The 14,701-nt window shown below is 38.5% G+C and overlaps 2 protein-coding genes across 2 annotated transcripts; one reads left to right on the top strand and one right to left on the bottom strand.

The window, feature by feature from the left end:
• Positions 1-6,565, top strand: LOC309693152 (integral membrane protein 2C-like). The gene is made up of 7 exons (XM_082512156.1): positions 1-91; positions 1,622-1,892; positions 3,721-3,858; positions 3,973-4,164; positions 4,261-4,371; positions 4,530-4,680; positions 5,376-6,565. Exons 2-7 carry the CDS (start codon positions 1,806-1,808, stop codon positions 5,465-5,467), a joined length of 771 nt encoding a protein of 256 aa, XP_082368282.1. The 5' UTR covers positions 1-91; positions 1,622-1,805; the 3' UTR covers positions 5,468-6,565.
• A 487-nt stretch (positions 6,566-7,052) lies between these two features.
• LOC309693150 (G-protein coupled receptor 55) lies at positions 7,053-11,634 on the bottom strand. Its single transcript, XM_082512154.1, has 3 exons — positions 11,575-11,634; positions 9,806-10,568; positions 7,053-9,092 (listed from the first exon to the last, which is right to left on the bottom strand). Exons 1-3 carry the CDS (start codon positions 11,577-11,579, stop codon positions 8,868-8,870), a joined length of 993 nt encoding a protein of 330 aa, XP_082368280.1. The 5' UTR covers positions 11,580-11,634; the 3' UTR covers positions 7,053-8,867.
• Between the last annotated feature and the right edge of the window lie 3,067 nt (positions 11,635-14,701).

Here is a 14,701-nt window from a genome sequence, read left to right as displayed (position 1 = left end):
GGTCACTTTAAATTGTGTCACACACGATGTCTTAACCATGGAGCAGCATGCAGACATAAGAGTGCAAAATATGGACAAAGAGGCTGCAAAGGTAATGTCAACAACTCTGAAGGTTTTAGTTTGTAGTGGGTGAAAGAAAATAGTTTCAATAGCTTTTGACCACATTCAATCAATTTTGGTAAACATGTTACTTATATTAAATTCAGTTTTATTTATTTATTTATTTATTGATTGATTGATTGATTGATTGATTGATTGGTAATTTATTTCAAACATGTAAACAATATACAGGTACATATAGAAAAGAAAATAAGAGAGAAAAAAAATACTATACAAAAAAATCAATACATTTCAATATTGCTACCGTTCTGATTAATTTACATGTTGAAAGGGAGTGGGAAGAAGTAAACACTTATTTATATAGTGCTAAATCATAACAATCGCCTCAAAGCCACCTTTTTACTCAAATTGAGCACTCATAGTGCTTTCTACTACAAGTCTCATTCACTCAGTCTCACGTATACACATCCATACTATGCTTTTCTGTATGTGCTTTTTCTAAAATTTTACACACATTCAGATCAGCATCAATTTGGGGTTCACTCTGCCACTTGAGCCACAGCTCCTAGGGCTATAGACCGTATGTTTGCCAGTCCACACATTCATGTCTTTTGGAGCTTGTGAGGCATCACCCCATCTATAGTACTAGATGGGTCCCGGAGAATATGGACCACTCTTATGTGTAAAGCGCCTGGAACCTCTTTAAAAGTTATCAAGACCAGAAAACAGTGATGACACTGTGGAGAGTAGATCATCCCTATTGCATTAGGACTTCACTTTGCTGTGGTGTGGGTTGTAACCCTTTAAGGACACGCTTCTATCACTAACTATCAGCTCAAATTTCCTATATTGTCTAATTCATTGCTGCAAGTCTTATGTCTGTAGTGACTCATAGATGCTGTAATGATTACTGAGGCAAGGAGATGAGAGCTGTGTGTACACCATGGCTGTAAAAAATGTGCATATATTACTGATTAGCATATTTCTTGTGATGTTCACTAGAAAGAAATGAATAATTTAATGTTACTATATATTAGTAACTGTTACTGTATATTAGAATCGTATTATAGATTCTTAATCTGTCTTACAAAGTACATTTTGTGACCACATTCATATAAATTAGATTATATGGCATATTAACCAAGTAATACACCTTGTAAAATATTATATATGCATTGATGAGCCTATGGACATCTGAGCAGCATTATCTCTCTTACTACTAAGTAGTGCTGACCTATTGATAACTTTATTGCAGTGTAGTAGCTGGATCAGCCAGTTTGAAACATCACAATATTTCCGGATGGTAGTGTTGAGAACATTGAGAATAGAAGATTCAGCTTTAAATAAAATACGGAAAGCACTTCCATATTGGGCGCTTGTCTTCAAAATAAGGGCACTTGGTAGCCAAATATCCTCAAAATCGAGGTAAATTTAGCATTTTTTCCACTAAAGCCGCTTTAAATGTTTAATTATATTCACCAGGAAGCAACTAAGCTCACAGTCTGTTATTTTTAGCGTTTTTCTAAAAGTCGAAGACCGATAGCGGCTCTTATCTTGACAGCGGCGAGGCGGCTTTTCCCTGAGACCCACACACTGCTTGTTCGTCAGAGAAGACGCTCTTGTGAGGTCACCGAGGCCCGGGGGCGAGCCTGGTCCGGCGCTATATAATCTTCCCGGTCCGGTGGACGAAACCAGCGCACTGAATCAGATAGGAGACAAAGCAAGCACACACTGAGCAAACAAACATGGTGAAGATCACTTTCCAGCCAGTGTCGGCGCAGAAGCCCGAAAAAGACAACGATGAGGACAAGATCATTATACCTCAGGCTCACGTGAGTTTGCACACTTTGTCTTTGTTTCATGCTGCGGCATTTGTCTTTTGTCTCGTTATAGCATAAGTAGATTTTTACTTCTGCATAGGCTATAGCTTACAAAAAATAAAGTTTGATATAATTAGTTTCGCTTTCCTTGTCCATGCATCATGGCATTTAATGGGATTGGATTTTATGTGATTAACATGATTATAAAGAAAAGCCAGTGACTGCTTAAAGTTAGATATTGCATTTGTTTTCTTAAAAAATATAATTACACCCTTATCTACAAGCTTAAAGGTTAATAAAGGCAGTGGTAGTGTTTCTGAGCCTAAAAATGTTTTATTGTGCATTAATATTACAACAAGGGAACAGCCCCAGCATTGCAATGCAATCCCACCTATGGGATGTTGGTATTACATCACCTTGTTTAGCCACAGCTAGGAGGCACACTGCAGAAGAGGCAGTCCTGTATACATGTGGGCAATTGGCAGAAAGAGGACATCATTTTACCAAGTTGTTCATAAAGTGTGCATGTATAAGATAAAAATCTCAGGCTTCTCGCTGTCAGCGTACAGATAGCCTTGGGCTTGTTTATTCTTTTGTCGCTGTGAGGAAACAATAGAGCTGTCAGATGTGGATACTGCACTAGTCTGTAATGTCACGGTGTTATACCACGTGTGTCCTGCAGGTAGTGCCGGAGAGCAGATGAGAATGAGCGGTAGTAATCAAGCAGCAAAGTGTGTGTGTAAAGGCAGCTTAACCCTCCCGAAACTAGCAGTATAAAAAGTCAGTCTCGGTTTGACCTAGCTGTTTTATAGCTCCTGCTTTCGATGAATATATTAGAGGAGATAAAACTTGGAAAATTCAGAGTTTATTTCAAAAAAATTGAGGAGTTTAGTTCTGTCTCAATTTCAGTTCTGCAACACTTTCAGTCTCCAGTTCTCAAACATGTAATTTAACTACATAGATGTAGTTTCTCAAACACTGATTTTTTTTTCCTTGCTTGTGTAAAGTGGGGTTTGCAGAACGGCTTGTACCTGCGTTAGCTGAGTGGGAAGTCAGATCTGTCACCAGCTTTTCTTAGCCTCCTTTCTGGACTTCATCCCCAGAGTTGAACATAATTAGATATTTGGCACATAATGGATGTTCACATAAAGCTTCTCGTCTTTTTTTCCCCCCTAGCACACTGCACAGATGACGCACCTATCACTTCTGCAGACATATTTTACCAATGCTCGTTACGTCAACAGAAGGATGTGAAAGGCTGTGTGGATTTCCATTGGCTGCTATGGCAGGCTAGGCGTCAGAGCCAATGTGTGTAGATCTATTAATACGCCCGCCTCTGAGGGACTCCTGCTCTACGCAACTGTCCTCATTTTTAACTCCCACCAAGGGAGTTAAGACTTAATATCTGCAAATATGGAGCGTGGAAGTAGGCCTCTAAGAATAGACCCAGACGGCCACGTGCCAGCATCTTCGTCAGAGCATGCTTCCGCTCACCATAGCAACAGTAGTAGGGAGAGGCAGCAGATTGACTGAGAGACTGTGGGTGGGCATCTGGCGTGCTTTATTCATGTCCGTCGTACGTCTACCAGATCTCAACATGGCACTTGCTTCTTTTCAAAATTAACTCTGTTACAAATTTGGCTTTTGGGTATGAAAGTAAAGCAGTGTGAGTGTGATAGGATTAGATACAAATATTTCACACTGCACAAAGCAAATTCAGAGTTGCAGTGCATCATTTAAACTACTCTTAAAAACTTTCACACACTACTATGAAAAGAACCAGGATGTAGGATAAGATCTAAGATCTGAACTCTAACCAGTCTGCTTTTTCTTTTTACAGGGGCAGTCGGTTCACCCAGTCAGGCCAAAGAAGCCTTTTCCAACCGGCCTGTGCTGCCTTGCCTTGGGCCTGGCAGTTTTCTTGATAGGACTGGTGTTGGCGTCTGTCTTTATCTATCGCCACTACTATATACCTCAGGTTAGTCAGCAATTACCCCTCTTTTCTTAAATAACATCCTGAACACAGTGGGTAAAAATCACACAGCTGAAAGTAAACGTCATATGCTGACACAGCTCTGTTGCATCCCATTAGCAGATCCCAGAAGACAGTTTGTTCCATTGTCGGGTTATCTTTGAGGACTCTGTGTATGCTCCTCTGAGGGGGCGGCAAGAACTCGAGGAAAACGTCGGCATCTACCTTGAAGACAACTACGAGCAGATCAGCGTACCCGTGCCACGTTTTGGTGGCAGCGATCCCGCCGATATCATCCACGACTTTCAGAGGGTAGGTGTTTGTCTTTGCGTGTTTTTTCCTCTCATTACACTTGTTTGTAAGCGTTTGATTAAGGCATAACACGATTTCTCTCTTTCTCTGTTCCAGGGCCTTACAGCTTATCACGACATCGCACTGGACAAATGCTACATCACCGAGCTGAACACAACCTTAGTGATGCCACCACGCAACCTGTGGGAGCTGCTCGTCAATGTCAAGGTGAGACACGCAGTGGATTAGCTGTTAATGCCACTTGTGGTTGTAAGAGATAAATGGCTGTCTGAGAGTGAAGGACAGTGTGTTCCCACTTTCCTGTTGGCAGCGTTCCTCCCACAGACCGATCAGTCGAGTGATTCATTTTTGTCTCTTTGCCACAGAGAGGGACGTACCTTCCTCAGACCTACATCATCCAGGAGGAGATGATGGTGACGGGGAGGGTGAGGAACATGAGGCAGCTGGGCCCTTTCATTCACAGGCTCTGTTACGGCAGAGAAACTTACCGCCTCAGACGCCGCAGCCAGCGCCAACGTGAGTTGACATATTCACTTCCTTTTCCAGTCTGTTCGGAGTATATATGAAATGTTAAATAATGTAGTGACATGTGCAGGATTGCTTCCGCTTTTCGTCACCCTCTTTTTCACACCAGCTCTTGTCAGATGTTGAGTCAAGTGACGTGTGCTGGTTTGCTGTAAATTCTGTACCTGAGGAGGAAAATGTTCCTCCACTGAGTCACAGGGAATCCAGTGTCCAGAGTTGGTGTGTAGGAGTAAAGAGAGAGTGACAGAAAAGCAAATATCAACGGGGACCATATAGGGTCTTCCTTTGAACACTTGAGACAGTGCGTCTGCAGTGTAACATGCTGCTGTACCAGCTTGTGAGCCTGAATATTATTGTGTGTGTGTGTGTTTGTGTGGGCTCAGCCTGGGAACTTCCTGCTATGTGAGTCACTTGTAGTGCAGTGGACACATCCACACACTCTGTGGAGGTGTTTGTGATTCGGATGAGTGATATCTGTGTCGTCGCTGCCTTTGATTGGGTTTAGAGCTTCAGAAATGATGCAACAAACTTCCCCCTGCGTACATATATGGACGTGATTTGTGGGGATGGCTTCTGCTGATTCAAAATGGACGTTGTAGGCAGAGTAGCTTGAGAAAGCATGTGAACAAATGTCCGCTTTCGATTCTGAACAGATTTTCTAAATGCGTCGTGTTTTCCTCTTCCAGGTATTGAGAGGCGTGAGACCAAGAATTGTCACAGCATCCGCCACTTTGAGAACACTTTTGTGGTCGAGACTGTGATCTGCGACCGGTTCTAAATCTGAGGTGGAAATCACAGCCATCCAACACTGAAGCCAATTTAAACCATACCTCTTGAATTCCTTAAGCGTTAAACTGCACTTTAAGAGCAAGCGTTTGTCTCGTAGTTTTAGTTTCAGATCCAGTTGGAATGTTTTTGTTTATGCTTTTATTTTTTTGAAATGTCCGTGTACTATGTTAATGTCTTTTTAATTTAAACGGATTCCTGGATAATGTTATAGATTTGTTTCGATATATCTGTAGCTTGTCATGTCGTGCAGAACGTGTTAACCTGTGCATGTAAGTTTGTGACATTTACATCAATGGACTTGATTTCATTTCATTTTTATACTTGTCCTCGTATTTTTTCAATTAAGTTATTTTTAGTTACTTTTTTTGTTGTTGTTTTGAATGTCGGAAGATGGCGAAACATACCTCATGTAGTTAAGATATTACTTTGCTGGTTGATATCATAATGAGTGGTGTATATAACTTTGACTAAGCAATATATTCTGTACATTGATTTTCTTCTTAATTTCATATTGTTACATGCATAGATTTTTATCTGAGATCAACTTGTTTTGTGGATGATCATTTCTTTCTTGTTTGCCTTTTAGTTTTGTTCTTCTCACACTTTCCTACTCCTTGGATATAAACGGCTTTAGACTGTAATTAGTAGCAGTGCTGTAGAAGGACAGAAGGAACCAAAGTCTGCAGTCAGGGATGCTACAAGCTTGGTTTTAAGGACATATGAATTATTTATAAAGAACGCTTTATAGTCTAGATCACTTACTGTAGATGATATCAAAGGCTAAAAACTCACGTTGTCTTGCTCTTCCTCCTCTTCACTCAGATTTGCCTGTTGTCTTCAGCTCTTGCCATTTCCCAATCTTTCCTATCTTGGCATTATAATGTTCTCTGATGTTTCGTCCCAGCTTAAAAAAGGAAAAGATTTTGGGCTGTCTTTCTGATGTATAAGTTGGAGTAAATCTGATTCTGTTGAGAGAGAGAGATCTGTGATCTGTTGTCATATTTCACTGTCTTGGGTACTGTATTTCGCTGTACAGTCAATTTTTCTTGTAAAATCTTGCTGCTTTGAGAATAAATTATCAAACTTTCTTGGTCATGTTTTGAATGTTCTTCACCAACAGTTTCGGTGGCTCATAATCACTGTGTAGGCTGTGGGTTAGATCAATTGGAGATTGGCTGAACAGTACTGATAAAAGTAGGAGAAACAACACAGCATTACACTGCCTTTGTGGCATTCTCACCGAAATGGAACAAAAATACAGTGATAATATCTGAAAGTTTTCATCTGCAGCTTTGTTATCAATTAAACATCATAATCTGTTCAGGTTATTTCCCTTCAAAACTGATGAGTAATACTTTTGTGATTTGATCAGCCTACTTTACAATGTCTCATTTAATAGTGTACATTTTTAAATATTCAGCAGTTACTATAGTTACAAAAATGCAATATTTAGGTAAAAGTTTAGTTTCCGGCTGCATTTCATTAATTAAATATTTAGGATAAATATTCATAATATTCACTCATAAATCCTTTTTGTTTTTGTCTTCACATTGTTTTTATTTTGACTTTAAACTTATGAAGAAAAGGAAAACAGCCCAGACCGACAAACTCCGTGGGTTGGCTCAAGATGCAGGGATCACAAAAGTATTTTACAAGTAAAAATACAATTGAGTACAAAATGCAGAAACTTAAATTATAATAAAATAAAGTTTCAATATGCAGGTAATGCAATGAAACCAGCATATGATGGTTTCAAAGAGAGCTTTTCACACATTTTTATGAAAGATATATACATTAAATACAACATTATGGTACGGTTAAGCCACAAGTGAGGCACGCTGTCATAAAACACAAAATGACCCTTCAACATCGGCAACATATGGTCAGCGACAGCTCTGTGTGCTTCATAAGCAGCTTTCCATTTGACTTTTCATGTGACAGCATTCACATAAACCCAAACAGTAATATGAAAACAGTTCTTTCAGCAGTGACCTACGCATGGCTGGGACTACATACTTACGGTTTTTAAACATTTCAATAAAACTATTATGCACCTAAGGTTGCAATCTAAAAATAAAATACAAAGTTCAGTACAGCTAAATATGAAATGCTACAGCTAACAATATCAGTTTATAAACAAAGCAAAAAAAGCATACGAAGTATCTTTTCATCTGCAAAACTATAAACAGATCACTTAATGCAATAATCATAAATGCTTTAGTCCTCTCTTATAATAATGTCACTTTTAATATTTTTTTTATATTATATTTTTTTAGTATAATTTATGAGATTTAAAAGACAGAAAATGAATGCAAAATCTATTAACAACGCACAAAAAAATCCTCTCTACTCTTCCTCAGGCCGTGTTTATTTCTATATTTGACTGTTGCTGTATTTCTGATTAAACATTTACATTTAATTATTATTTAATAAATATAGATGATATTGTTACTTATTTTGCAGTGAGAATTTTTTACAACCATTTAGGATCCATTGTATTATTTAATGTTTTAAAAAATGAAATGAACCACTGAAATTATTGCTAATGTTTTGTTTTTAGTTTCATATGTTTAAAGCTATACCTGTGGATGTGATTTATAAACCCTGATTCATCTGTGTACTCATCAAGGAAATATGCATATTTGAATTGTAATTAATTAGATATATTGGCATAATTTCGTTTTGTTTACTTTTTATGTAAATCTGCATTTCATAGATTAGAGATTCACGACTAAAATATGCTTATTATTACGGTTAGCTACCTTTTTTGAATATAAAAAAAATAATTATGCATCTGTTAAATTCGTTTAGTCTGAAACAATTAATCTATTTTGTCTTTGATGAGAATTCTGACTAATAAGAGCCGTCTTTGTGCATGTTTGATTTCAGTCCTAGATAATATCACAAAGGCATTTTTGAACTGCCCGCCAGTATCAGTTTTTAGTTCTTTAAAATGAGTCATGCTGCCTGTCCCTGTCACTTTCTCACTCATTGTTGGTTTGCAGGTTTGAGTGACCTTTTCATGCTTTTAATGATTTTTTAAAGCATGTCAGACTGTGGCTTTTTAGTTCATGGGTTGTTTTGCAGCCTTCATTTAACGCATTAGAGCGCTTTGAGGTTAGAGAGGTGCCTACTGGCTTCCTGCTGCTGGATCAGATCATACAGCCTTGCATTCAGCTGTGTGGTTAATTTAGATTACACTCTGACCTGCTTCCTTACGAGCAGGTTAATTACTTTTAGTGCGTGACACTATGCTTATCAGCTATTGGGTCCACTATTGACTTGTCTCCAGCTTTACTGCTCTGATACAAAACAAGGTTTTAGCCTCGTTTTGCTATATTAACACAACATAACATCACATCAGTGATCCTCTAGGGACAGTTTTTGTCTCAACTTGACTCGCCTCTCTCCCGTTCAGAAGTGCTGTTGGTGGCTCTCCTTTGGCTCAGTATTGACATCCTTAAGCTGTGTCTGGTGTTCCTCACTTCATGGGCAATAAAGTAGTAGCACATGGCGTCCAGACAGCAGGTGATGTTTGACAGGCACATAGCAATCTGTATGAACAGGCTGAGATTGGCCTTGGTGCCACAGTCCTGAAATGCTCCTTGATGCACCTGCAAGTATGTGTGTTAAGGAAACATTAGTTTACCATCAAAGAATCATGTGTGACACTTTTGGTTTGTAGCAGAGGTAGCATTGCAGTGTGAAGCGCAGGTCCTATCTGTGAATTTTCCTATGAAGATCCTCTCTGTGCATATCTGCAGTACTTACACATGCTTACGCACTTGCCATACTCTCCAGTTTGATAATTAATTTCTAATAATTTCTAATAACGTCAACTTTTGAAGAAGAATTTTATTGCAAGTATCAAAATTAAACACAAGTACCCCTCAACAAATACCCCAGTGGTTACAACCATTTAGGCTTGTTTTGTCATATCATATGTGCTACTGACATAAAAAGCGCTGCTGAGTCATAACATTTGCAGCATCCTCCCCCCCCTGAATTTTTCTGATGATTACTCAACATAAATCTCAAATCAAAGTAAAAAAGCTGCAGAAAGTTAAATGTTTTTAACTGAAATATTAATAAGCTTTTTTTTTCTTTATAAAATAGGTTCAGTACACATTATATTTTTCTGATTCAGGCTACCCAGTGGATTATAAGGAGTTCGAGACTTTAAACATCAAAATTTTAAATGTTTACCTGCTGAAATAAATGTGATAAAGGACAGCTACTAAATGGACCCTAAGGTGATATGCTTTGGACTGTTGTTTCAGTTTCTTTACACTTAAAATGAGCATAAAATGAGCCTTGAGTTTCTCACCAGAAATTGCAGGAAGATGGCTAGGTGGCTCGGAGTGAAAGGCACCAGGAACGCGCACAGCCCGCTGTAGATGATCTTCACACAGGCCCGGCTCTGTGGGCTGTGCTGACCAGACTGCTGAAGTGTCCAGATGATCTGAACTGAACAGAAAACCACCACCAGTGCAGGCACAATGAACCCAAACACCTGCACACTGATGATGATGGGAGGTTTCCAGCCTTCCGGTGAAAACTCGTGGAAACAATGAAATGTGTTGCTCTTGCTTTTCCTGAAGTTACAGATGACTGGAATGACTGATGCAGACACAAGCATCCACACGGCTATACAAGTTGCCATAGCTGCTTTGGGTGAACGCAACTGCTTGGATTTAAACGGATGACAGATAGCCACCCATCTATCTACAGCTATACACATAATGATGTATATGCTTCCATATATCCCATAAAAATAAAGCCCTTCCAAAATTGAACACAGTCCGTGGAAGCTGGCGGGCCACTTGTGATTAGTGGCATGCATTTTGAAGGGAAGAATCAACAGGAGAACCAAGTCCATCAAAGCCAAGTTTATCATGTAGATAGCAGAAATAGCAGATTCAGTCTTTTTTCGCAGAAGGCCGCAGAACACCGCCAGCGCTGCAATATTGAGAATCAGACCGACGACAAATATAGGAATATAGAAGACCAGCTCCAAAACTTTCATCACTTCATCCACGTGGTCGAACTCTTTACTGCAGTTCACTGACATGTTGTTGGTCATGATGTCACTGCAATATAACAGTTGGATTCAATTTTATCTCAACATCTCTGCCAGGATTTCAAAGAACAGTTTAAGTTGTCTTTCCTGTTTTTGTTACTCGTTCCCACACAGAAACGGCAGTATGATACGCCACTATACCAAGCCACTAGAAACCTCTCAGCTGTGTGGGTACAGGAACTGTGAACTTGTTTTTTTGTTTCTGGTATAAACAACATAGCAAACAAGAGCACCGTGAACATTATTAACCTTTAGCCTCCTGATTCTCATGAAAGTAGTAGCAATGGTAGTCTTAGTAAAGTACAGGCCGGAGTAACTTTCATTTTACTTCGACATTTAGAAACAAATTGTGAATATATTATGATCAAGATTTCAAAGGAAATGACTTTCTGTTATTGTATTAGTTTTGCAATCTGCGACAGCACAGTTAAGTGGTTCTCTATTTGAGGTTATTTGTTTGGACACTAACAATATTCCCATTTACCTCGGAGTGTTTACTGATTTAATATCAGTTGAAAACAAATGAACAGGTGGTTCGTCACATGTTCTACTCTTCATTGCGTTGGTGTCAGGTTGTGATGGACAAACCTGACACCTGTTCTATTTTGAGTGATATACATCTCTGACATGACATGACACTCGACTGAAATAAACCTAATGTAAAAAAACAGGCAGATTTTGACTGCGTGTACTACGTGTCGCTGGCTGCAGAGTCCCTCCTTACAGCGAGCAAGCTGAAGGCCCTTTGCACTCAGATCAAAATAATTTGCATGAAGATAAAAAAAGCACATTATATATACAATGAAACCTGACTTTTAACGTAAGCATTAATTAGAAGTAAATAAGTAAATAAATTTTAAAAATAGATAAATAAATGAAATATGTCTTGTAATTTAAGTTCCTCACGTTTGACTCATCATCTACATGTAACTGCAGCACTTTTAACATCTAACCTGGCGTTCTTTTGCGACCAGCTAACATGTAGTGGAAAATGTGAAATCTAGTTGTGTTCTTACCTCATGCCAGTCAAGTTTCAGTGTGTCTGACTGTCTGCGCGGTGCCAGACGCACTTCTCCTTTTCAAACCTTTGTTGTTTCATCACCACTTCCTGACTGTGCCACACATCATGCATGTGTTCAAATATGCATTATAGCTGTTTAAAATCAAAGTAACATGAACCTGCCCTGCACGTCTGCTGGAACTCTATTTTTGTGTAAACATCTGAAGAAACTAGCAGCAGCACTCACGATGATTATGTTTATGTTTAAGTGGCAAGATATTTTCCTAAAATGACTATGGGCTTTATCCTGATAGGCTGCTTACCCCTCTCTATCATAATGGACTTTCTTTTTTTTTTTTTACTTTGACTGGGTTGGACAAAAGATAAAATCTACGTGCTGTGACTTAGCCGTTACATGTTGATGTTTGATTTGAGTAGTTGTAGGCCTGTAAGGCTACATGACTGGCCTATGATATTACAAATCCACTGCACCACATTGCAATTTAAGGTAAATGTGCCTTTAAGGTTAGAATTACGCAACACAGACTACTAGCTAATTTGCATTATGAGCTAATCTATGCCAGTAGCTACTTTAAGAAGTGTGGCTTTGGTGCTTTAAATCAGAAAAGTTTATTTTGTCTTGTAATACTTTCAGTTTTAGGTTTGGGTTGGTTTACGCTGTGAGAGATAACAAGAGGTACCTGTTATTGGTTCAGATATGCTCCTGAAGGCTTGGTTAAAGGTTATATAAAAAATTTAGACAGTATAAAAACATGGGCACATGACTATTATGATCTCAGTCACTCATTTTGGGTCATACTGAATAGAAGATGAAGTTTCATTTGAAAATCTTGGTCATTCCTAGTTTTAAAATGGAGGATTGTCAGTGATATGAAACTGCAAAGTCATTAGCTAACCACTTGCGAATGACAAGTCATGACCCAGGGAGAGACGGTTTCAGTCAGACCCACCCTTTCCTCATCACATCTGGGGGGAGGGGGGGTTGCAACCAAGATGGCAATGTTGCTCAAAATGGGACTTAAGAAACCAATGGGTGGCATCATGTCAGCTACATCCACCTGAACCCAAAGTGTGACCTTTCCCTAAATCAAAATAAATGGTTTTGTTGCCAGAACCTAACTAAAATGTGTGGCCTTCTTGGTATTTATTGTTTTAGTCTTGATCTGCATGTTTGATTTGGCAAGGATTTTATGACGGGCGTCCTTTCTAATGCAACCCTCTCCATTTATCCCTACTCCAGACCAGCCCTTGTGTGGCTAGGGGACATAATATTTATCGCCTAAAAATTAAAACCTAATATGGTAAATATTGTAGTACTTGCACATTTGCTCAACAAGTGAAAGATTTCCTAGTCGGATCGTGAGAGAAGTCACAAATTTCTTGACGTCAAGATGAAGTGTTATTGTTATTTATCCTTAGTAAAATCTGAACATCTGTGGCTTTTTAAAGAAATCCATCCTCGTTGTTTGATATATTTCACTAAAATAGTAGCAGTGAGCTAGTAGGACACACTGGAGAAATCCAACAGCTGTTGAGAAATTTTAAGTTGAACCAAAGTGGTAAGCCAACCTAGTGACCAGCAGACCAACTTTACCATCTTAAGTTCTGCAGTCTTAGCAAAGGATACGCTACAAGGTAGAACACATATCAGATGTAGACACAGGCTGCTGAAAATGAATCAAGCTGAGGAAACTGTTATTGATAAAAAATCTTGCCTAATACCACAAGTTTTTTTCATTCTCTTGCGGTTTGTTTCCTCAAACTGGAATTTCCATCATTATTTACAAATTGATTTGCATGAATCGTAAGAGATATGAATATCCGCTCCGAGCTCCCTGACCTGCACTCAATCTACAGCAGGCGGTGCCGGACCAAGGCCAGGAAGATCGTGAAGGACCTCAGCCATCCCAACAACAGACTGTTCTCTCTGCTGAGGTCAGGAAAGCGATTCCGCTCCCTGAAGACCAACACAGAGAGACTGAGGAGGAGCTTCTTCCCGCAGGCGATACGGTCTCTCAATCACACCACCACACAGTACTGACCCACACATACGGTTCTTACACACACACTGGACTTTCTGGACTTTGGTTTTGCACAACACTGGTCACTATATTCTTCATTTCCGGTTAATACTTGTACAGCTGCTGTTATTGTGTATATATTTATTTATATTTAGATTTCTTCATACATTCTTATATAGTTCTATATTGTGTATTTTGTTGTACAGTTATTTTATTTTCAACTTTAATTTATATATTTTATCTTATTCCTTCCCAGTTAAATTTACCCTTCATTCTAATTTGTGTTGTACAGTTATTTCATTTTTAACCATAATTTATATTTTATTCCTTCTTAGTTAAATTTACCCTTTTTAATTTTTCATATTTATTTCCTATCTTATTCATAGCCTTTTCCTTTTTTGTTTTCTTTAGGTCACGAGCAGTTGTCCAAGCATTTCACTACATATCGTACTGTGTATGACTGTGTACGTGACAAATAAAATTTGAATTTGAATTTGATTTGAATTTGAATTTATAATGTGAATGTAGATTTATATAATATAAGATGTAACATTTGATCAAAATTAAATATAATACTTTAATGCTGAATATAAAGACCAGGCCTTGTCCATGTGACTTCCCTGCATGGTTTTTCTTTTTTTTAGGTCAACAACTAGTTTGTTTACAGTCTCTCAGCAGTCACTATTAATAAAGCAAGATGCCTCCAATACTGTGATTTCAGTAGTAGTGCTGTTATTAGTAAACGTACCGCTATGAGTTGTCCTATGTGAAAGAAAATTTCTGAACACTGCTTTCAAAGCCCTTTTCCTTTTAAGTCTGTGAGAAGCTGCAGAAGCAGATTTAGACTGTGATTATGTTTAAGAGTTTCCTGGTTTCATGTACTGAGATGACTTAACTGAATTTAAAGTGTGAGAATGTGCCCACAGCTACACTTCACAGCTTGAAGTTACCGTCATCAGTCACCAGAGAAATATAGTTAAATTCAAGTACGTGAGAAGAGATCGAATTGTGCTTTCAGTTTTAAACTCGGGAAAAAAAATGCTTTCACTTTTGGGGAAATCATATGACACTTTTTTGTTTCTGTAAATGTGTTTCTTTGTA

The sequence above is a fragment of the Aulonocara stuartgranti genome, assembly GCF_965226115.1.
Source record: "Aulonocara stuartgranti genome assembly, chromosome: 18".
Classification (NCBI taxonomy): Eukaryota; Metazoa; Chordata; class Actinopteri; order Cichliformes; family Cichlidae; genus Aulonocara; species Aulonocara stuartgranti.
This window is presented reverse-complemented; position numbering and strand designations above follow the sequence as displayed.